Here is a 22052-nt window from a genome sequence, read left to right on the forward strand (position 1 = left end):
TATTTACGATAATTCATCTTTTTAAAGAAAATGTAATCAGATGATTTGTTTGACTCTGAAAAGACCTTCAGCATGACTCGATTGGTATTTTGGCAGCATTCTAGAAATCTAACCTCTGCATGCACACACATAGAATAACAAAAACAAAATTGCAAAAAATAATATCTTAACCCATTGACAGAAAATAATGCTTTATGTGCATTTATTTCTAATCTTAAACTATTGTAACTTGTTTTTCCAGTGTGGAGTAAGACCACTTAACCAAGCAAAAATATATGTTTTCAGATAATTGTAGATTGTTTTGCTAGTTTTAAGACATTTTCAAAATAAATATGGCAGGAAATATTTGTTAAAATGATAAAAATAATCTAACCTCTGCTACAAGACAATTTTGATTTTGAAAACATTTTGCTCATTTCAAGTGTACATCATTTTTCTTATAATACGTAAAAAAATAAAAGTAAACAAATCACATATTTGAAAGTATATCAGTAAGAGCAAAATCGAGATGGAATAAAATTTAGTTTATATCAACTACCTTATTTGTCTTTGGTTGTGACTTCCTGTAAGAAACAAATCGTTAGTAAATTAATGATTAATACAAAATAAATATTATTATTATTATTATTTGATGACCAAGTAAGCCAAGAAAAAAATATTAAAATGAGCAAAGTTGAGATTGAATTTAACTGTTCTCATTTAAAGTAAATTATTTTTTAAATTTGCAACTCCTTAAAATAAATGAAAGTTCATCATGAAAACCAACAAAAATTACATTGAAAATTATTTCTTATGTAAATTACTATATATTTTAGATAGATACTTTATTCATCCCCGAAGGGAAATTCACATTAGATGAGCAGGATTGAAATGGAATACAATTTCTTTAATTTAAATTACAATATGTCTTTATTTGTGACTTATTAGAAGAAGTTAATCTTTAAAAACAACTAAACTATATTCTATTTTTTTAAGATTATGTTGTGATGTGCATAGAGATAATCAGATGAACTATCATTTGGTTAATTTCAAGTACGTACGAATAATCGGGAAATCATTTCCTTTGCAGCATCAAAACATTCAGGTTTCCAGATATTTTTAAGCATCCAATGCCAAATGAGATTGGCAGAGTATTTCATCTACTGCTAGATTTTACCCTCCAAATTAATCAGCTTGAGAAATTCTGCCTTTGCAAAATCCATCGTTTGGGTGGAGCAGTTAATGGCGTATTCGGCCAAGTCGTGTCCAAGCTGACAGCCAATTAAAGTTGACTCCTGGATAGTAAAATAAAGATACCTAAGGGCACATCTGAATTCATCCAAGCTCACAAACAAGAGGGAACATTTCAACTGCATAATTGAACGGAAGGGATGACTTGGACACTTCAAGGGGGGCAGTGCTCCCTGCTGGCGAAGCACTGAAATCGTTTCAGCACGACGGACAGCGACACTTGTTGCGATGACGGTTATTTTGATTATGAGTACTTGTTATACCTGTTTTTAATAAAAAAAATAACAACAACAACAAAATGTTTGGAAAAAGACAATATATTGATATCATACCGAAAATAAACAATTTTGTAACCTGCAAAAAAAGACACATCGGGAGGAGACAACCATTGAAATTCTTCATCCTTTATTCTTTAAAAAACATTTACACAAACCAAAAAAAACAGATCAATAAAACGACATATTAAAAACTCTTATCAGATGACAGCCTAATATAACATCCTACATCTGATATGTATGACTGTTTTATGCTTATTTGCATACATAAAAAATGCTTAACACTAAAAACACGTGGGTCAAAAACATTTCGCATTGCGAAACAAAACTCCCTCAAAAACATGAGGCCAACACGGTACCTGGATCAATTCGACCCAATTGTTTGGTTTGCTCTAGACCAAAAAAAAAACCAGAGAATTTAGAACATAATCTTTTTTTTAGGCAGACATTGTACAAAAAATAAATTTAACATTGGTTTTCAATAACCATTCCATATTTTGGGGGGGATTGTTTCAAAAAAAATTAGAAACTTACCCATTTTTGAGAAATGGCATTTGGTTGTGAAAAAAACTGAGGGAGCAAACACTAATTTTAAAGATTTTTTGTTTTTAAAATCTTAAATTTTGACAGTTTAAATAAATTTTTGGGTTAACTAAAAAACATGACATTTTTTGTACAATATTGGGTTGTTTTTGACCCAAGTGCTTGTAAAAGGTTTTTGTGTGACTTCCCTGCAAAAAAAAAAAAATAAAAAAATCATGCCCCGATGGTAGAAAATGTTGCTTATTTCATGTTTAATATTTCCAGTTTTAAAATATTTAAACTTGCGTTCTTGGGAATTTTTTTTAACTTAATATACATAAAATGGACTCATCTCGTTCTAAAAGTTTTTCTAAAATTGGTGGAAAATAATTCTTAAAATGATTCACCAACTGGTAGGTAAGGCAATTTTAAATAAAATTTTAAAACAAGAAAATTTATACTTAAAATGAGCTTTCTGCCAAAGGGGTATTTATATATACATATATATATTGGTAGTTTGAATGGACCTTTGCACTTCCCTAAGCTATTTATAATTTAATAAAAATGACAAAGTGACAACCAGCATGTTTGACATTTTAAGTACATTACAATAGTCCCTCAGTATACAACATTAAAACTGATTTTAAAAACTTCCATTTGTGAGGACTGAGAAGAATTGCCTCCTTATCCTTAATAATTGTCCTAATCGTTGATTGGTTACGGTAATATTACCCAGCGAGGTCAAAGATATTATAGTATGTTATTATCATCCCAAGCATCGTTTTCCATTGTTATCATCTTCTTGCTTCTACCTTTTAGCATCACTGTGATTCTTGAGACCCATAGCTTAACAAATGAGAGTTTGTTACACGAGATTCGAAACTGAACAGAGAGTAACACGGAGTATTGTGGAAAAGTGTTCTCCCAACAGCATATCTGCATTTTTATGAAGCTGTGACGCACACCAGTAGCAGACCAGCATCTTTTGAGACCTCGACTAATAGCAGTCAGGCATCTTAGATCGGCAAACTCGCATTCATACGTGAAAACTGGGCAAAGTTTGAACTTTATAGGTTCTACGGGGCATGCAAAACAGTATGTTGTTGATACAATTGGGAAGATGCCACAAGGGGCTGAAAAACATTATAAGCTAGATAAGCCATAACCCGGAGGTCTACTGTACTGTTCATTTAACCCAATGTTACTAACTGTGGAAGATTTCTATTGTGAAAAACTCTACTGTACACTTGGATAATCAAGCTCATCTGATTGAGATTTGAACCCTCAACCTAAAATACCAAACGTTAAGACGTGCTGAATCTATTTTGTTCCCTCTTTTCTCACCTCCAAATTCGATCAGATAACTATCTTGGCTTTGAACGATTACTTTGACTGCGCCATTAAAATAAGGCAAAATGAAGTTTACCGACTACCTTTGAAGATCAAAACTATTGTACGTTGAATTAATTCCTGATTGACAACTAAAAAAAGGAACAACCACAAAATGTAAATCTTCACCTGAAGCTGCACAACTTTGAGCTGCAATATTTGATGAAATGATGACTGCTTTGTCCCATAAGTCCAAAAAAATCTTCTTTCTTTTCTTGACCAGCATTTCAAAAGCGACTCACAATGGAGCAATGGCAAGTTGTGTAAATTCTAGAAGTGACTTGAAGAAAAATGCTGAACGTATGTAGCTTTGGATGCTGAAAGTGAATACCACCATACAAAAAAACCATTAAAAAGTTGCTAGCTATATCAATTAGGGCTGCACAATTTCAAGAAAAACACTAATTGCGATTTTTCTGACCAATATTGCTATTTCGATGCGATTTTCTATTTTAAAGGTAAATTTAGTGGGGGGGTGTTACTTAATTATCTTGACATGCTTTACCCTACTAAAAATCAGCGCTCTCTTTTGGAAAGCTTTGTTAGGTTGGCTGTATGCTACACAGTAGGGCGGCATTGGCTCGGGTGTTATATGTCGAAGTGTCCTTGGGCAGGACACTGAATCCCTAATGCCCCCGATGGCAGGTAGTTGCCTTGCATGGCTGATGCTGCTATCGGTTAGTTAGAGTGTAAAAAGGGTAAAATGGGAAGCACAATGTAAAGCACTTTGGGAGATCTTCATTGAATAGAAAAGCGCTATATAAATGCAGACCATTTATTTATTATTTGTATGGCATCGCGTGCTGCTTGGAAAGTCTGCCTCGCCTTTATTGGCTAGTCCTGTTAAAACTTGCCTCTGATTGGCCGGCACTGTTAAAACCTGAACAGAGACAATTCTGTTTGGCCAAAAATTCCATCACTCAAATAACAAAGATCAACATGGAACGTTAAATCTTCGAAAAAAACGCAATGTCTTGCAATTACACAAAAACACTACGTCACATCACAATATTGACTAGATTTCAGTTAATGATGCAGCCTTAATATCAAGCAGGTACTGTACATTGTATAATAAATTAGATAGTCCATTCAATTTATTCTTGGAAATTATATATCCATCCAACCATTATCTGCACCGCTTATCCTCAGTAGGGTTGCGGGGTGCTGGAGCTCATCACAGCTATCTTTGGGCAGTGGGCAGGGGACACCCTGAACTGGTTGCCAGACAGTTGCAGGGCACACAGAGACAGACAACTCACTCCCTCATTCACACCTATGGACAATTTGGACCAGCCAATTAACCTGAAACGCATGTTTTTGGAAAGTGGGAGGAAACCGGAGTGCCCGGAGGAAACCCACGCAAGCACGGGGAGAACATACAAACTCCACACAGGAGGTTCGATTTCACGACCTCATAACTGTGCCGCATACGTTCTAACCACTGCGCTGCCGTGCTGCCCCTATATAAATATTATAGACATATATATGTAAATTGATAAGGATATCATTTCATTTCTTAAGTATCCGTAAAGCTCAGAATAAATGCTTTTGACTATAATGATCACAATATTATTATGACATTTTAAAAACATATTTTAAAAAAAGCACTCTATGGCTTGATGTGCACTACAAAGGTCAAAAGAAACATTTTGGCACCTTCTTCCCATGAAAGCCGCTGCACAAACTCATGTTCTCATCGATTTGATCTGATCTGTAAACACCATCGGACATCAAACAAAACAGACGGATTAAGGCTTTGACTTTAAGGATTATAAATAATACAATTATAAATGTGTGTTTTTTTTTCACTTTACCTTGTAACCATTCTACGCCCTCTTGTAAACCATCTCCTTTTAATGCATCAGTAGCACTGAAACATACACCAACATCCACTTTAAACAACACAACATCCTAAATATTTTCCTCATTTGCGTTTAAATAAGCAAAATATCAACAAATACAAGTATTCAGTAAAGTTTTTGTTTTGTTTTTTTATTCCAAATGAGCTAGGGCGATGATTTTAATGTTTACAATAGCCAGCAGGTTTTGGTCTTACCATATGTGCCAAGGTTTGTCTTTGATATTGTCCAAGCACAGCAGCTGTGAGACTTTAACCGAGGACAGGGCATCTCTCATGTCCATTTTGTTGGCCAAGAACAGGATGGGAATTCGCTTGTGTTTGATATCTGTTTCAACATGAGAAAACATCACCACACTTTTGAGAAGATACATTTTTAATTGCACACAAACTCACCAGGATGATTCAATAATGTGTCCAATTCTTCTTTAGCCACAACCATCCTTAGCTTGTCAGCGCTATCGATGACAAAAATAACCGCCTGGCCTTCCCTGAGGAACACATTTTAAGCTACATTGCCAAGATTTAAACAATATAAACAAATATCTGGGTGGACGACTGACTTGTAATAGTGCTCCCACAGGTTTCTGTATCTGCCTTGACCTGACATGTCAAACACTGTGAAGGAAAGGCTACACAAAGGCGACATTTTTAAACAAAATACTGTTGAATGAATGACAAGTTAATGTAGATTTAAACCTACCTAGAAGTCTTGAACTTCTCAATGCTGAAACCAATAGTTGGGACAATATCTTGGGCCTGAGCCTGTGAGGTAAATATATGAAATCATGGAAATTGAATCTATAGTAGTCAAGTCGGAAAAGAAGGACATAAATCCAGACATCCATTATCTGCATGGCTTATCCTCAGTAGGGTCACGGGGGTGCTGGAGCCCATCCCAGCTATCTTCGGGCAGTGGGCAGGGGGACTCCTTAAACCGGTTGCCAACCAATCACAAGGCACACAGAGACAGACAACTCACTTGCTCATTCACACCTAGGGACAATTTGGACCGGTCATTTAACCTGAAACGCATGTTTTGGGAAACGGGAACGTCCGGGGGAACCCCACAAGAGCACTGGGAGAACATGCAAACTCTGCAGAGAAATGCCAATAGCTGGATATGAACCCCTGACCCCAGAGCTGTGCTGCAGCCGTCCCGAGAATGACGTAAATCTTAATTCTTATTTTATACTAATCAAATACAGTAGACCCCACAGGATACGCCGTTTTGGCCTTACGTTTGAACTTTACAGTGTGGAATGAGATGTTTTTTCAGCCACTATACGACATCAACAAGAAACGATTTTGCATGCACCAAAACTAGTAAAATTCAAACTTTGCGTTGTTTATGCATATGACATAAGATGTATGTCTGCTATTGGTCGATGTCACATAGAATGCTGGTTTGTTATTGGTTTGCATTACGATATCATGTAAATACTGATATGCTATTGGCTGAACTACTTCCCACAGTGCCTTTCTCTTTTTTCATTCAGTTCAGAATCTTGTGCGTTTTGTAAATACTTAACAAGTCTGTGCTACAATAGTGTATTTATTTGTAATGTATTCATTTGCTATAGGTCCCAAAACTTGCAGTAATGCTAAAGAGAAAAGCAAAAACATGACAACCATGGAAACAAAGCTTGTGGATTTCAAGAAATACTGTACATAGAAGGTGCGTAAATTGCTACCCTTGCTGAGTTGCATAGCTGTAAACAAACAACCATCGGGACTTATATTAAAAATAAGGAGGTGATTAAAGCTGGGATTTCTTCTAAGAGCATGAAAATCCTTGCAATGGAAGTTTTAAAATCAACTTTAATCTGCTTTCTCCCGCCTCTTTATCCACCAACTAACTCCACTGTACCAGCTCAAGTCACTTCACCCCAGAGCTAAATCAACAGTAATTTTTCCTTAACTTGTATATTTATTTATAATGTTGTTTAATTGTATATATGTATATACCGAGATGGCACAGTGGATGGGTGATTAAATACCCCAAAACAGAAAGGTCCACGTACGTTGGAAGGTTTGAGTTTGTTGATGATGGTGGTTTTGCCGCTGTTGTCGAGGCCCAAGCAGAGCACGTTGACTTCTTTCTTGAAGCCAAGCCATCCTGCCAACTTGTCGAACAGCCCCATCAGCAGCAACTGTTCACCGTCCCCCCTCTAAAACAGACAAACATTTCCAAAGAACACCCCCCAAAAAGTTGAATTTTTGATCCCATATAATAATTTGTCGCATTTTATTTTGACAGTCTGCTTTTTTTCTATACGTTACAGTACTTTTATTTTGCTAGTGAGGAAAATGTCATATTAACAGGGAACATTTTTAAATTTACCTTATTTTCTCTAAAAACATGTAACACAAATACTTGTAATTATATATTTTTTATTGAGAACTGTGACTGAGTATGTTAGAAAGGAAATAGAAAAACCTTTTTCGAACTTATTCTTTAACCAAATAAAGAGGTCTTTGGCAAAACCCATGTCCCCCCCCCCTTTTTAACATTTTTTTCCACCAGTTTTTGCTGCGTACAAAATCATTTTAAAGGTCGAATTATTGCCTAAATCTGGTCTGGTCCATTATATACACAGTTAAGTCGGAAAAAAATTGACGTCTAGATTTAGATTTTGTTCAACCTCTGCAACATAGACTTACTTTTTTTTTACAAAAAAAATAGACATTATTGTGTTTACTACATCCAATTAGGTCCATATTTAGTCCCGGAAAAGTCATTATTTTCTTGAGAAAAACATTTATTAAATAAAGATACTTACCAACCGAATAAAGAGGTCTTAGGGCAAAACCTTGGTGTCTTTTCAATCTTTTTTTCCTGCTTGGCAAATTCTTGAAAACATTGAATTATTGGCTAAATATGGTTTAGTCCGATTTTAAACCTGATTAGGTACATACATTTTAAAGGGGCGGTTTTTAATATTTAGTGTCTCCTACTTTCATTAGGTAAAAAAAATAAACATTAATTTACTCAGTGGAATCCCCATTCAGATCTCCGCCATTTTTGTCCGGACCCGAGCTGCCACGCTCTGCACTCTGGCACTGTCCTTACCTTGCACCTGACAAAACAGTGCCACCTAGTGGTCAAATATTACACGCAGTGCCTTTAATGTAAATTACGTTGTATTTAGTGTTCAAAGTTAAGCCCCCCAAAATCATTTTTTTTATACCCATTGAACGTTTTTTTTAACTAAGCAGGTCTTTGTACCTACATGAACAAAAAAAGTCAACTAAATCACATACAAAAATCTGATTGCGATTGTAGGCGTAGAATGTGAGGTACGACACACTACTACACTTTGAAGGTTCTGTCCATTTTAGTAGGTATTCATCTTTTATCAGAAATGTTTATTTAAATAAAAAGAGCAACAAGTGTAATAGTCCAATGTGATCGCCACGAAGTAGAGTTTAATTAGCTCGTTAGCTATCAACTTCAACTAAAGCGATTGACAAGTCAATCACGGTTAATCTTCTGTGTGACTATACAGGTTAGCCTAAGCTAACCCAATGTTACTTTTGTTCTTTAAAGCGAATGGTGTGTAGAAAACAATGTACACTATACCCCTATTATAGAATAAAAATCAAATTTTTGAGACGACAAGCTTCAAACGTGGCAAAACACAGATGCAATCGAGAAACAAACGATGCCACACCAACAGCTAACAGCGTAGCTGTATTGCTAACCTTAGTTAGCACGGAATTCATAACTGTCACGGACGTTTATCTTAAAAGTTACCTGAAATTAAAGTTCGTTTTTCGAAGCAAACGTGGGTAGTACCGTCGCAGGCCGTCGTTTATTCCATCATGCGTGTTACTTGACCATTGTTTACATTCATTTCCGTGCGTGTTTTCATGGTGACCAGGGACGCTCTCTAGCTGCGCTGCGTTTTATAGAATCGGGATTTTACAGCTTCACAGCGAGTGTGACACGCCTCCGCCCTTAGTGACGAAAGTTTGTTTGTGCTTTGTGTTCATTAACACATGCATTATATATTTTATCACTTCAATATACACGTACATGTTTATTTGTATTCATTTCTGAAACCCACCATTTTTTGGGTGACAACAAAACTACAGAAAAAGAAAAAAAGAGAGAAAAATTAATAAAAGAGAGGGAGACAAAAGTAGAGAGGGTGGAACAAAGAAAGAGAGAAAGGGAGAAAGACAAAGACAGGGAGAGATAACCGAGGGACGTGCGAAACAACAGAGACAAAAAGAGGAATAATGAGAGAGGGGAAAAGAAAGAGAAAGAAAGAAATCCAAAGAGAAATAGAAAGAGAGGAGAGAGTAGAGAGGGGGATAGAGGAGGGGAACGCAGGAGAGAGAGACAGAGAAAGAGAGAAAAGGAAAAAAGGAGGAGAGATCAAAAGGAGGTAAAAAGACACAGAGAGAACGAGAAAAAGAGGAACAGAGAAAGATACAGATAGTGAGAGACAAAGGGAGGAAAATACAGAGAGAGAGAAAGAGAGAGAGAGAAAGAGAGAGAGAGAGAGAGAGAGAGAGAGAGAGAGAGAGAGAGAGAGAGAGAGAGAGAGAGAGAGAAATACAAGTACAGCGTCTTTGTGTGAGGCACCTGGCTTTGGCAACATCAAGTGGACATATTTCAACCAGCAGCTCATTTTTCTCTTGCGCCTCTCTGAGCATTGTCTCGCGGGCCGGATTCAATCTCTTAGCTGGCCTGATCCGGCCTGCGGGCCGCCTGTTTTACACCACTGCTGTAAACAGGACTTTTCAGGGGCTAGATTTGGACCACAGTAAACCAAATATCTAAAAAGATTATTTTGAGACTAAATCTGGTCTATGTTAAGAGTACATAATGAAAAAAAAATTTTTAAAAAAAGACACCAAGGTTTTTGTCAAAATGCATTGTTATCTGGCTTGAAAGTAAGCAGCACCACTATTTGTCCAAAATAACTTCCTAAACAGCAACAACTGGTTGAAAAAACGTCAAGAAAGTTGCCATGGTTTTGACAAAACACGTCTTTATTAGGTTAAAAAGTGAAAGCGAAAACAAAAACGCCCCCCAAAAATTGAGAATAAATTTGAACTTCATTGGAACAGAATAGAAAGTAAACACAACAATGATAATTTAGGGAAAAAATCAGTTTCTTGTACAGGGTTCCTACACCTTTATCGCGGCCAAATTCAAGCACTTTTAAAGCCAATTTTCCAATTTCTCCAGTACCGATCAAAGAAGAAATCCGTTCTGAATCATGTATTTTGCAGAGCCACATATATCTGTGATTTACATATGCGATATTCGTTTTGCGTGTGCAATTATCAAGTAATAAGAGCAAATTGCGAATATATTTGTGGATCTGAATACATGTGTAAATACTTCTTAGAAAAATATCTCCCCAAAAAGGTGTAGATTAAACATGACAGTAATATGTACTTATATGTACTTTACATTTTCAGTTGCAGGAAGTTTCTCTCATTATAATTTACCACCGTGAAACACTGGCTTTAATTTATGCCCATAAAAAATTTCCATAATTGATACGTGATCCTTGCACGAAAACATATTTCATCGTGCCCGTTTAGGTGTAACATGCACCTGTCCTCTTGGGCGTGACCTGTAACTCGTAATAGCACAATTCCATAACAACTAATGCCATCTGCCGTTAATCACGAGGGAAGAAGAAATTAAATTGCAAAGCCAAGCCACCAGAGAGCAGTTTTTGCATCATCCTTAATAAGACACATTTCATTGTTCTTAATTTAATGTGTTGTCCATAATCATACTGGCGAGAAAAATGGCAACAACTTCAAGCATTTACAAGCACATCGCCCAAAATTCAAGATTTTTTTAAACCTTCAAAACACATTATAATTCAAGCATTCTCCAAGATTTCAAGCACCCGTACGAACCCTGCATGTAGAGTGGGCTAAACACAACCCAATTTTAGGCATTTATTTTTGGACTCAATCATCTCTATAACAGACAGGTTTAACAAAAAAATCAACATCCAAAATAAATTTTATAACTTCACTCATGGAATTTTGTATTCCTATCCTGAAATTTCACTCAAATCCTTAATCTTTTTTTGGTGAGTAATACAGTACTTTGATCACAATGTGAGATTGTTTACACCAAAGGTCACGAACGTGGTGCTTGCTGGTACCAGGTAGCAAGACCACTTCTGAAAATAGCCGACTAGTGATGAATCTTTGTGATTTTCTAGGAAATTTGATTTCTAACTGGTATGATGCTTTCGTGATTGACTGAGCCTATTTTGACCCTTCTAACAATTACAACTTGGTAATAACATAATAATAACGCAGTAACAACTAAGTAGTACCTTATTTTACAAGCGCGTACAAAACTGCTAGCTTATCCAGTAAAAAAAAAGGATCTCTCCGCTTTTAAAAGGTAGCTAATCACAGCTTTACACCAAACGTTTACATTGTGAAAACATAAGCACCTCTTGACAAACTCACCTGACAATTCTTCATGTCCAGAAAACGTGACTGTCACACTTAAGAGAGAACGATCGTGTTTGTGCTCATATGTGCATCCATGGATACTATTGTGTCTGTGTTTTTGTAGCCAGAGACAAAAACACTTAAAATAGAATCGTTTATTAAGGAAGGAAACAAACACCTTTTTCACGAGACGTTCAATACAGCAAACACTTCAATACCAGAAGGATAGAACATATTTCTAAAAAACCTTTTTGGACATTCAATAGTCTTCAATATGTCATAACACATTTGTTATTAAAATATCCTAATGTGGCGTACATTACCAAACGTTCTCTTTGTTGGTCTTTAGCTGTCCAAAGAGCGGAGGTGTTGATTGGCACTTGATCAAAACTACACTGCAAAATAAATAATTTTACCCCATTGGCAGAAGAATGTACTTATTTGAAGTAGATTTTTCTGAATTTAAGATATTTTTTCTTGTTTGCGGAATAAAATAAGAAAATGTACATCTAAAACAAGCAAATGTCTCTTATCTAGCATGTGTAAAACTGTTTTTTGTCATTTTAAGAATATTTTTCTGATCCATAAAAGCTCGGTGGCCTTGGGGGTAGGGCGCCCGCCCCGAGACTGGGAGGTTGCTGGTTCAAGCCTCGGCCATACCTAAGACTTACAACATTTGTACTCATTACCTCCCTGCTTGGCGCTCAGCATTAAGGGTTCGAATTGGGGGGTTTGGTCACCTAATGACTCCCAACACATCAGTTGGGTTGAGCGAGGGGTGTGGGAATCCCCTCCTCTGTATCAATCTCCCAGAAAGAGTCAGAAATGACTATAGCCACCTCCCACTAGGGGGATATGGCTCCGGTATGTATAGAAAAGCAAAACAATGCTATGGTATAGTATATTTTAATCTTTATACGCTGATTTTTTTTTTCCTTAATCTAAGATATTATTATCTTCAATTTATTAACCCAGGTTAAAAATATTTATTATTCTTGAAAACAGCGAAAAAGCACTTATTTAAAGTATATATTTCTCGTTTCTATTAATTAATATCGTTAGGGTCTGACACACCTTCGACTCCCAGAAGGCCACAACCAGGGTTTAAACTAGGTACACGTGTGTCCAATTATCACACATCCTTTAAAGGCCATTTTGATCTGTACTGGCGGCCAAGAAAAAGCCCCTTTGGCCATGCCTGGTTCCTGTCCTGTCCTGGCTGCGTGAAGGCCCATTGACCGCGACTGTTTCCTGCCTCGGCGGTGAGATGCACTTTCGGCTGTGCCTGGTTCCTATCTCGGCAGCGGGCAGAAGCCACCCTGGCTGCACCCAGTGCCTTTCCTGGCAGCAAGGAGAGAAAGCCCCCTTGCCGGTGCCTGGTTACTGTCCTGATGGAGAGAAGAAAGACCCCTTGGCCGTGCCTGGTTCCTGTCCTGGTGGCAAGGAGAAAGCCTCCTCTGCCATGCCTGTTTCCTGTCCTGGCAGCGAAGGTAAGCACCCACCGCGGCACCCTGGTTTCCTGTCTCTGCAGTGTGGGACAAGAACCTTCAGATCCCATTGCGGCAGCCTACGTTAAAAAATGTTTTGTCCGTTTTCCTGGTATCTGGCCCTTGAGAGGGAGGTTGTTTCACGGTCTGACACACCACCACAGGGTTCCAACCAGGGTTTGAACTGGGCACAGGGGTGCATTTCAAGGCAGAAAATAAGCAGAACTATTTGGTATTTTGAGAATATATTTTTCTTAATAATCAGTATATCTTGTTCCTTTTTTAAATATATTTTATCATGTTTTTGGAGTAAAATCAGAAATTGTATACTTAAAGAAAGTCTAATTATGGAAGCAATATCCTTAAAAAACAGAAGAATATGCTCTATTAAAGTATATTTATTTTGATTATAAAGATTATTAATCTATGATAAAAAATATTAATCTAATCTGGGAAAAATGATTTCTAAACCTTAAAACCTAAACAAGTGCTTATGTGAATATATATATATATATATATATATATATATATATATATATATATATATATATATATCCTGTATATCCTGTTACTTAGAAAATGATGGACAGTTTTGCCTATGAACTTTTTTTTCGAGTGAAGGTAGAAAATAAGCAGGAAAAAAATGCTCATTTTATGTATAAATATTTTCTTTTTATTGGATAGTAATTCATTTCTAAAAATATATTTTATCTTGCTTCTGGACTTAAATAAAAACATTAATATTAAAGTTGGGGCGCATTATTTGATAACTTATGCCTGCCATCATGACTTTAAGACAGAAGAAGCCAGCAGAGTACCACATGCTTTGTCTTTATATTTAGACACACTTGAATAAACATTTCTTTTTGGGGGTTTGTTTTTGCCCCAAACAGGTCCGACAAAAGTAAAATAAAAGGAGATAGGCGCAGTGGAAAATTAAGCATTATGTCTCTTTAGACTCAGCCGGGCATTGTCAACACATCCTCAACAGATAAAATATTGAATTTTCAACTTTTTGTGGACCCCTCAAACTACGCACCCCACCTTAGAAATAAGATATATTATGTACATTTTTCTCAACATAAGTAAGTGCTAGATAAGATAATTTTGCTTATTGTATTCCAGAAACAAAACATGTTTAATAAAACATTTAAAACTAAGTTTAATTAAAAAAAAATATATTATTGTAATAAATATAAAATAAAACCATACATATAATTAAAACATAAGAATAAAGTTAAAATGAGCAAAATTTTCTGCCAATTGAGTAAGAAATCATTATTTGCAATGTAGCGTAAAAATACTACAAGTCTTAATTAAAGTCTATTCTAATTAAGATCACATTTGGCCAGAACTGTCTGAGGTTCGTTGACGATGATCTGTGACGGGATGGACGCGTGTTTTCGTAGTCCAGACTCAGCACGTTTGAACCCGGGTTGGTTTGCATCCTCTTTGTGTGACGTATTTGGCTCAGCAGTTTGGCTATGTGCCAAAACCCCTCACACCTCACACCTGAAAGCCGCTATGCTGGATGTGATGGAACTGCAGCCGAAGCGACTGGACACTGCTTATGATTCTCCTCTGGTGGCCGATTAAACATATCCCAATTCGCCTGATGTCACTAAAGAAGAGAAAACGGGACATAAAAATGACGGATAAAGACGTCAGTGGCATCTAGGTTAAAATCCCATCCATCCATTATCTGCACCGCTTATCCTCAGTAGGGTCGCGGGGGTGCTGGAGCCCATCCAAGCTATCTTCGGGCAGTGGGCAGGGGACACCCTGAACTGGTTGCCAGCCAGTCGCAAGGCACACAGGGACAGACAATTCGCTCGCTCATTCACACCTAGGGACGATATGGACCGGCCAATTAACATGACATACATGTTTTTGGAATGTGGGAGGAAACCGGAGTGTCCGGAGGAAACCCACGCAAGCATGGGAAGAACATGCAAACTCCACATAGGAGGTTTGATCTCACGACCTCACTGTGCCCCACACGCGCTAACCACTGCACAAATCCCAATTTGCTAAAAAGTTTTAGGAGCATCCTGGTAAAAATCCCAAATCGCTTGATGTCACAGAAGAGAGTAAGGGATGTAAAAACAATTGTTAAAGATATCTGTGGCAACCCAATTAAAATCCTGATTCACCGAATGTCACTGAAGAGAAAAAAGTACTAAAGACATCAGTGGCATCCAAGTTTATATTTGTTTTTGACGTCTATTGGCAGTGACGTCTCCGATGGCAGTGAATGAGTAGAATTTTTCCTATGAATAATTAAAAAAAATGGATGTCCCTGAAGAAAAAAAGGCATTTAACTATAGACGTCGGTGATATCACAGGTCACATAAAATCCCGAATCCCCGTATTCACCGACGAGAACAAGGGACATAAAAATGACAAATTGTCATGGTCGCCGTGGCGACCGGTCTGCCCCGCCCCCTGGTCACCAGCTGAAGCAGATCAGCTAATTGCATGGCTGCTACTTAAGGTTGGGTTGTGGGTATTGCGGGTGTTGGCTCATTACACATTGTCCGTTCTGTTATGCCTTGTCCTGTTTAGTTGAGTTGGAAGAAACCTGTGTTTGCACGTTTTTGTTAAAGCCTGTTTGTTCTGTCTTGTCCCTGAGTTTTGGACAACTTTTATTTTGGTAAATAAAGGTTTTGATCGTCACGCAATTGAGTTCTACCTTCCTGCCTCCTGCCTCCGTTCTGGTCCGGTCCCACCTCGTGACACAAATAAAGACTTGAGTGGCATCCCAGGTAAAATCATGATTCAGTAATGTCATGGAAGAGAAAAAAGACGTAAAAATGACGACTAAAGACAACAGTGGCCTCCCAGTTAAAATTCAGATTCTTTGTATGTCACGGAAGAGAAAACAAGAGACATAAAATTGACAGCTAAAGACCACGGTGGCGTCCCAGTTAAAATCCTGATTCGCTGGATGTCACTACGAAAACTGAGGACGTAAAAATGACAGCAAGAGACTTTAGTAGAATCCCATTAAAATTAATCTTTGACGTCTTATTTCTACGATAGCAGTCACTGAGTTGAATTTCTTATATGAAAGAAAAAAAAACCCACAGAAATTCATGATTTGCCGATGTCACTAAACAGAACGAGGAACGTAAGCCATCATTAGCATCCCATTGAAAATCCTGTTTTGCTGGCTGGATGTGACTGGAGAAAACCAGGGGTGTAAGTATGACAGCTAAATACGTCAGTGGCATCCCAGTTAAAATCCCGATTTGCTTCATGTCACAGAAGGAAACCAGGAACGTAATAACAGCGGCTTCAGATGTCAGTGGCATCCGAGGTTAAACTCTGATTTGATTAATATCACTGAATCTAACAAGGACGTAAAAATGACGGCTTAAGACGTCAGTGGCATTACAGTTAAAATCCTGGTTCGCCGGATGTCACTAAAGGAAACAAGGGACTTAAAAAATCACGGCTAAAGACATTGTGGCATCACCGTCAAAATTAATCTTTGACGTCAATTATCTTTAATGGCAATGAATGGCTTGCATTTCTACTACAGATAAATAAAAGATGCGAAATTTACTCACTCGGCACTCATCGTGGAAACGGAATCCAGCGTTGTGTATCCGGCCGCGATGAAGTTGTTTTTGTATTGACTCATTTTAATGGAATCCAACCAGTCTCCGATGGAGATGAAGAGAGGGTAGTCAGGGATTTCATCAGGAGAATTGGGGAAACTAAGACCAGAATTAGAAAAGGATTAGATCCAGATCAATGTAATTGTGACTGAAAAATTGTCCCAATAGTTGGGCAAATACTGTACCCAACAGTAGTTGCCAGGGTTACGGTTTCCCAACTTATGATATTTTCACGGGAATGTAGAATACAATGTTTTTTCAGCCCTTCGTCTGGGATTTTTCCCAACCATACCCCATCAACGGGCAGCACGGCGGCGCAGTGGTTAGCGCATGTGCGGCACAGTTCATGTCTTGGGAACCTCCTGCGTGGGTTCAAATCCAGCTCCAGACTTCCTGTGCGGAGTTTGTATGTTCTCCCCGTGCTTGCGTGGGTTTCCTCCCACATTCCAAAAACATGCATTTCAGGTGAATTGGCCGGTCGAAATTGTCCCTAGGTGTGAATGAGCGAGTGAGTTGCCTGTCCCCCTGTGCCATGCGATTGGCTGGCAACCAGTTCAGGGTGTCCCCTGCCCACTGCCCGATGATTGCTGGGATGGGCTCCAGCACCCCCGCGACCCTACTGAGGATAAGCGGTGTAGCTAATGAGATGAGATAAGATACCCCATCAACAATAAATTATTTTTCGTGCCCAAAACTTACAAAATTAACACCAGGCGTGTCTGGTCTTCAATCTGTTTGACTCGCAGTTTCAGGAAGATGATATTCTATTATTGGCTGCACTCATTCTCCCAATCTGCCTTTAAAAAAGTTTTCTAGCTATGGCTTGCAAGAGTTGCAGTGATGCTGAAGCTGAAACAAAATTGATTGATTATAAAGAATTACGAAAAAGGCTCATGCGATGTTAACCTCACTAAGGAAAATGGCCATAATCAATCGATGACTGGGACAATTATTAAGACTATGGAGTCGATTAAAGCAATCAAGTCTTTTGAGGGCTTGAAAATTCTGACAAGTCTAAGTATTAAAATTATTTAATTTTAATCCGCCGTCTTCTGCTCCATCTGCATTCACACGCTAACTCCACTGGACCAGCTCAAGTTACATCACACTTAAGGTAAATAAAATTTCATTTTAACTTTATATCTATTCATAATTTTGGTTAATCATGTAAAGTAAACTTATATTACATACACGTGGTGTTTACACGTGAAAGGTCCCTGATCATTGTATACCTTCAACTATTTTCATCTCTTCCTGTTATCAGTGTTGGTATAAGAGGTCAACCAATTATTGGGCGAGCCGATTATCAGGCAAGCCGATTATCGGGCGGGCCGACTATCAGGAGGGCTGATTCTTGACACCGATATTTGGAAATTTGACAGACACTGGTATTGACATTTTTAGTTATTCGACGGGCTGATTATTTAGGCCAGTGCTTCTTAGTTATTTTCTGTCTGGCCCGCCCTACTATTTTTCGAACCACTGATTTAGGCTCAGATATATCAGAGCCTTTCTCTCCCTCTCTCCTGCCTTCTGTCTCACACGCTATCCACCCTGTGCCTTCTGACCTAATATACGACCCAGGGCGGAGCCACCGAAGCAGGAAGATTAACGTTAGAGCAGAGTAAATAAAGGCAGCCCAGTCAACTCCTGAGCCCCAACATGCTCGTGAGTCAAGACCGCTGAAAATATTGAGATTCTAAAAAGTTTGTGGTAGAAAAGCAAGTGTGTGATTAAGAGATAGCGTAAAAAGTGTAGTTAAATTGTTTTAGGGCAGCACGTGCAGGTGACTTTTATCATAACATTTGTTCATCAATCATGCGTGTGTGTTTGAGACTAAAGAGAGACTATAAAAATCATGCTAAAGTGGAAGGCTGAGTGATTAGCTGTTACCATAACATTAGCTCATCAAACTGGCTCTAAAACAGAAGTGCCAACACTTTTCAATTTGCGGACTCTATTGAAATTTGAATGCACTTTTTGTTTGAAGTTTATTTCCTGCATTGTTAGTTTTTGGTTTAAGTTAAAGATTGGTCATGTTAGCTGTGTTATTTACTGAAAAAAAAGTTTCAAGCAATTTGTTTCATTTGAAAATATAACAAAAACGTATTTATTTATTTTCTGTATGTATCGGCCTCCTTTTAATAGTAATGCTCGGCATCGGTATCAGCCCTGAAAAGTTGGTATGCCATGTTTCGGTATTCTATGTGAACTTACAATCTTTATAGAGAGGGGATAAAACTATTAAGTTTATTTTTTCCTTTTATACTGCACTTACTCTGATAACAACGCCTTCCTCTTATCTCCATGACAGTCTGAGTGCAATGCAGTCATTTGGTGCAGTGACCAAGCAGATCCAGCAGATGGGGCTGCACCTAAAGGACTGAAGGGGAAAATACAGAGATGACATGAACGTTTACTTCAGGTTTTATTACCTTGGTTGATGACTGATTCCGTTGCAAACTCATCAAGACAGCAAACATTTCCGCTCTTTGGCTCTTATGGGTTTGGGTGTTTACAAAATGATTGTGCAGGACAGGGATGTCAAACTCAGTTTGGCTCTGGGCCGGGGATCCAGACTTTGGGTTCTCAGCCAGCCCGGATAAGTAAAAGAAAGTAAACTCCAAATTTTTCTAAACACAACACTACCGCTCCACGCATCAACTAATGATTTTTGCTCTTTAAAAATCCATAATAGTATAAAAACAATAAAAATACATTTGACTACAAATTACGATTTTAGTCCATGGCTGCTTTATTTTGAAGCGAGACTAAGTCTTTGTGCGTCCAACGATCACATTTGATTTCCGTTTTGGTAATAGTATGCCACTTTCGGTTTTAAACAAGCAATTATTGCTGTTTTTGTTTTTAATATTCCGTAGACAAATTGTATTTTACACCTAAAAATAGAGCGCAATAAAATCTCTCGTCTTAAATGTCAAAAGCTTGGCATGTATGAATTTATTCACAAAAAAATGCATGGGGAAAATATTTTTATGTTTGGCATTGAGTGTGTACACTGCTTTATTTTAACAGTTGAGTGAATGCAGTTTTAAATGGTAAATGGTCTGCATTTATATAGCACTTTTCAAGTCACTTAAGAGCTCCCAAAGCGTTTTACAATGTGCTTTACACACACTCACACACTGATAGTAGCGTCAGCCATGCAAGGCAACTACCTGCTTATCAGGGGCATAAGGGATTCAGTGTCTTGCCCAAGGACACTTCGACATTTAATACGGAGGAGCCGGGACTCGAACCTGTGACCAGGAAGAACCCCGCCCCTTTCAACGGCCGACGAAAAAAACAAACAAACAAAAAAAACATTTTTGGGCCTGCAGCAACGGGAACGGGACACTAAAGGTCCTTGCCCCTCGCCTTCAAGACAGGAAACCAGAGGGGCTTTCCTTAAAATGTCATGCAAACTCAACACTGCCCAAGGTTCCTACAGCTTAAGGCAAGTTAAATTCAATACTTTTAGAGTCTTAATGCAATTCAAATTTAAGACCAAGCCAACAAAAAAAAATGAAACAAACAAAATAAAAAAACACAAATATTTCTTCAAATAATACATCTTTCCTCGTATACACACTACCATGCACAGCTATTAGCCATGGCGAAAAATGTTCACTTTCCCATGGTCCAAAGTTGCCATGTGTATTTTGGGTAGACCTTGGTCATGCGTCTGCTCTGAAAGGCACGACTGAAACCACATCACCGTTTTGCTAGTTCCGTTATTATGGTCACGCCATGTTGCCACCGAAGTAAATCGGTAAATTATTAAAAAAAACAATTAATAAAAGTTACTAAATATTTTTAGTTCAAACAGAATAATGCTATTAATGTGTTCACAATTTTTAAGTCTTTCGAAAACTGGATTTAAGACATGTTAATGCCAACTAAGGCTTTATTTTATAATAATGAATTTAATGCCTTTTGAGACTCTTCAAGGATCCGCAGGAACCCTGACTGCCCTCTAGCAGTCGGAGATAGTATTTGGTTTGCCTCTAATAAAAATCATTACTTTTGATATAAATGACCTACAGACTTGCTTCTTTTTTGACATTCGCAGAAATTTATGGCGGGCCTGATTGAACCAACCGATGGGCTGGATCCGATCTGCAGGCTGTATGTTTGACATGCCTGGGATAGACGATTGTATTTTTTTTTTCCATCATTTCAACCCCGTGACATAAAAAAAGACCCAATAATTGGTCACTTGACGCCCAGCTATAATATTCAATCAGCCAAAACTACCTTTTAGAAATATTCTATGCATTTATGATTCCCATTATATTAACATTTTTAGCCATTATGTGTGTGTGTCTGTGTATTTAATGTTCTGTTATGTTGGGTGGGGAGGGTTGATTTTCTTATTGTATTTTTAAACAGCACTTTAAATTGCATTTCGGTGTCAAAAAGTGCTATACAAATGCATTTTGATTTGATCAGTGAGCTTATACATACCTGTGCGCCTCATTTACAAGGGTGAGGAGCCCACTGGGGTTGATGATGAGTTTATCCAGGAAACAAAGCACATTGTTGAATCGAGGCCGCTGATTCGGCTCCTTCTGCCAACAATGCAGCATCAGCTGGTGCAGCGTGACGGGGCAGCCCATGGGAGCTGGTAATCGATAGCCCTCTTCCATTGATAAAATCACCTGAGAGTATTAGAAAGATGAATCATTCTCTGAACGCACCGCCATTGCCTACCACTAGTGGCATGGATATCTCACATCTTGATTGGACATCTCCCAGTAAGGCCTCTCTCCATATGACATCACCTCCCACATGACAATACCAAAACTCCAAACGTCACTGACAGAGGAGAACTTTCCATAAGCGATCGCCTCTGGTGCGGTCCAGCGAATAGGAATCTTCCCTCCCTGTGGATGAAAAGTACCATAAAAGAACCAGATCAATGTTATAACCTCAACCAAAACCTCACACGAACATTATTGGGTGTCTCCTTGTCCTGTGCCAATTTTTGGGGAAGAAAACCATGCAAGTTGCTTATAGAATTCACTTTTATTGTCATTCTTTGTAACAATGCACACAGAACGAAATGTCGATACAACTGACCCGTACAGCTAGACTGTAGCGAACCGATGCAGCCGCAACCAAACAGGGCACAGCCATTTTAGTCATTAGGTGACCAAACCCCCCAATTCCAACCCTTAATGCTGAGGGAGGCAATGAGTACCAATGTTGTAAGTCTTAG

At 38.1% G+C, this 22052-nt stretch overlaps 2 protein-coding genes across 3 annotated transcripts in view; both read right to left on the reverse strand.

Moving 5' to 3' along the window:
- Positions 1-1618: 1618 nt before the first annotated feature.
- Positions 1619-9187, reverse strand: arl6 (ARF like GTPase 6). Its single transcript, XM_088333808.1, has 9 exons — positions 9032-9187; positions 7299-7445; positions 5978-6039; positions 5838-5906; positions 5671-5765; positions 5473-5602; positions 5231-5286; positions 5073-5127; positions 1619-3733 (listed from the first exon to the last, which is right to left on the reverse strand). The coding sequence occupies exons 2-8, from the start codon at positions 7416-7418 to the stop codon at positions 5102-5104; spliced, it is 558 nt and encodes a 185-aa protein (XP_088189934.1). The 5' UTR covers positions 7419-7445; positions 9032-9187; the 3' UTR covers positions 1619-3733; positions 5073-5101.
- A 4555-nt stretch (positions 9188-13742) lies between these two features.
- LOC148367015 (ephrin type-A receptor 6-like) overlaps positions 13743-22052 on the reverse strand; it is a 97758-nt gene continuing 89448 nt past the window's right edge. For both annotated transcript variants that reach the window (XM_088333803.1, XM_088333804.1), the window contains 5 exons: positions 21568-21717; positions 21299-21492; positions 19110-19214; positions 16781-16930; positions 13743-14829 (listed from right to left, as the gene is read on the reverse strand). In XM_088333803.1, coding sequence (XP_088189929.1) covers positions 14715-14829; positions 16781-16930; positions 19110-19214; positions 21299-21492; positions 21568-21717 — 714 coding nt within the window. In that variant the 3' untranslated portion in view covers positions 13743-14714. The remainder of the gene's footprint in view (positions 14830-16780; positions 16931-19109; positions 19215-21298; positions 21493-21567; positions 21718-22052) is intronic.

This window comes from Urocampus carinirostris, chromosome 4 (genome assembly GCF_059441175.1).
Source record: "Urocampus carinirostris isolate Australia breed hairy pipefish chromosome 4, RoL_Ucar_1.0, whole genome shotgun sequence".
Classification (NCBI taxonomy): domain Eukaryota; kingdom Metazoa; phylum Chordata; class Actinopteri; order Syngnathiformes; family Syngnathidae; genus Urocampus; species Urocampus carinirostris.

Coding starts and splice junctions, on each gene's coding strand:
- arl6 (XM_088333808.1), bottom strand. CDS start 7,418: ATGGGGCTGTTCGACAAGTTGGCAGGATGGCTTGGCTTCAAGAAAGAA. Junction 5,603..5,670: donor CACATTATTGAATCATCCTG/GTGAGTTTGTGT, acceptor ATGTTGAAACAG/ATATCAAACACAAGCGAATT. Junction 5,287..5,472: donor GACAAACCTTGGCACATATG/GTAAGACCAAAA, acceptor TGTATGTTTCAG/TGCTACTGATGCATTAAAAG.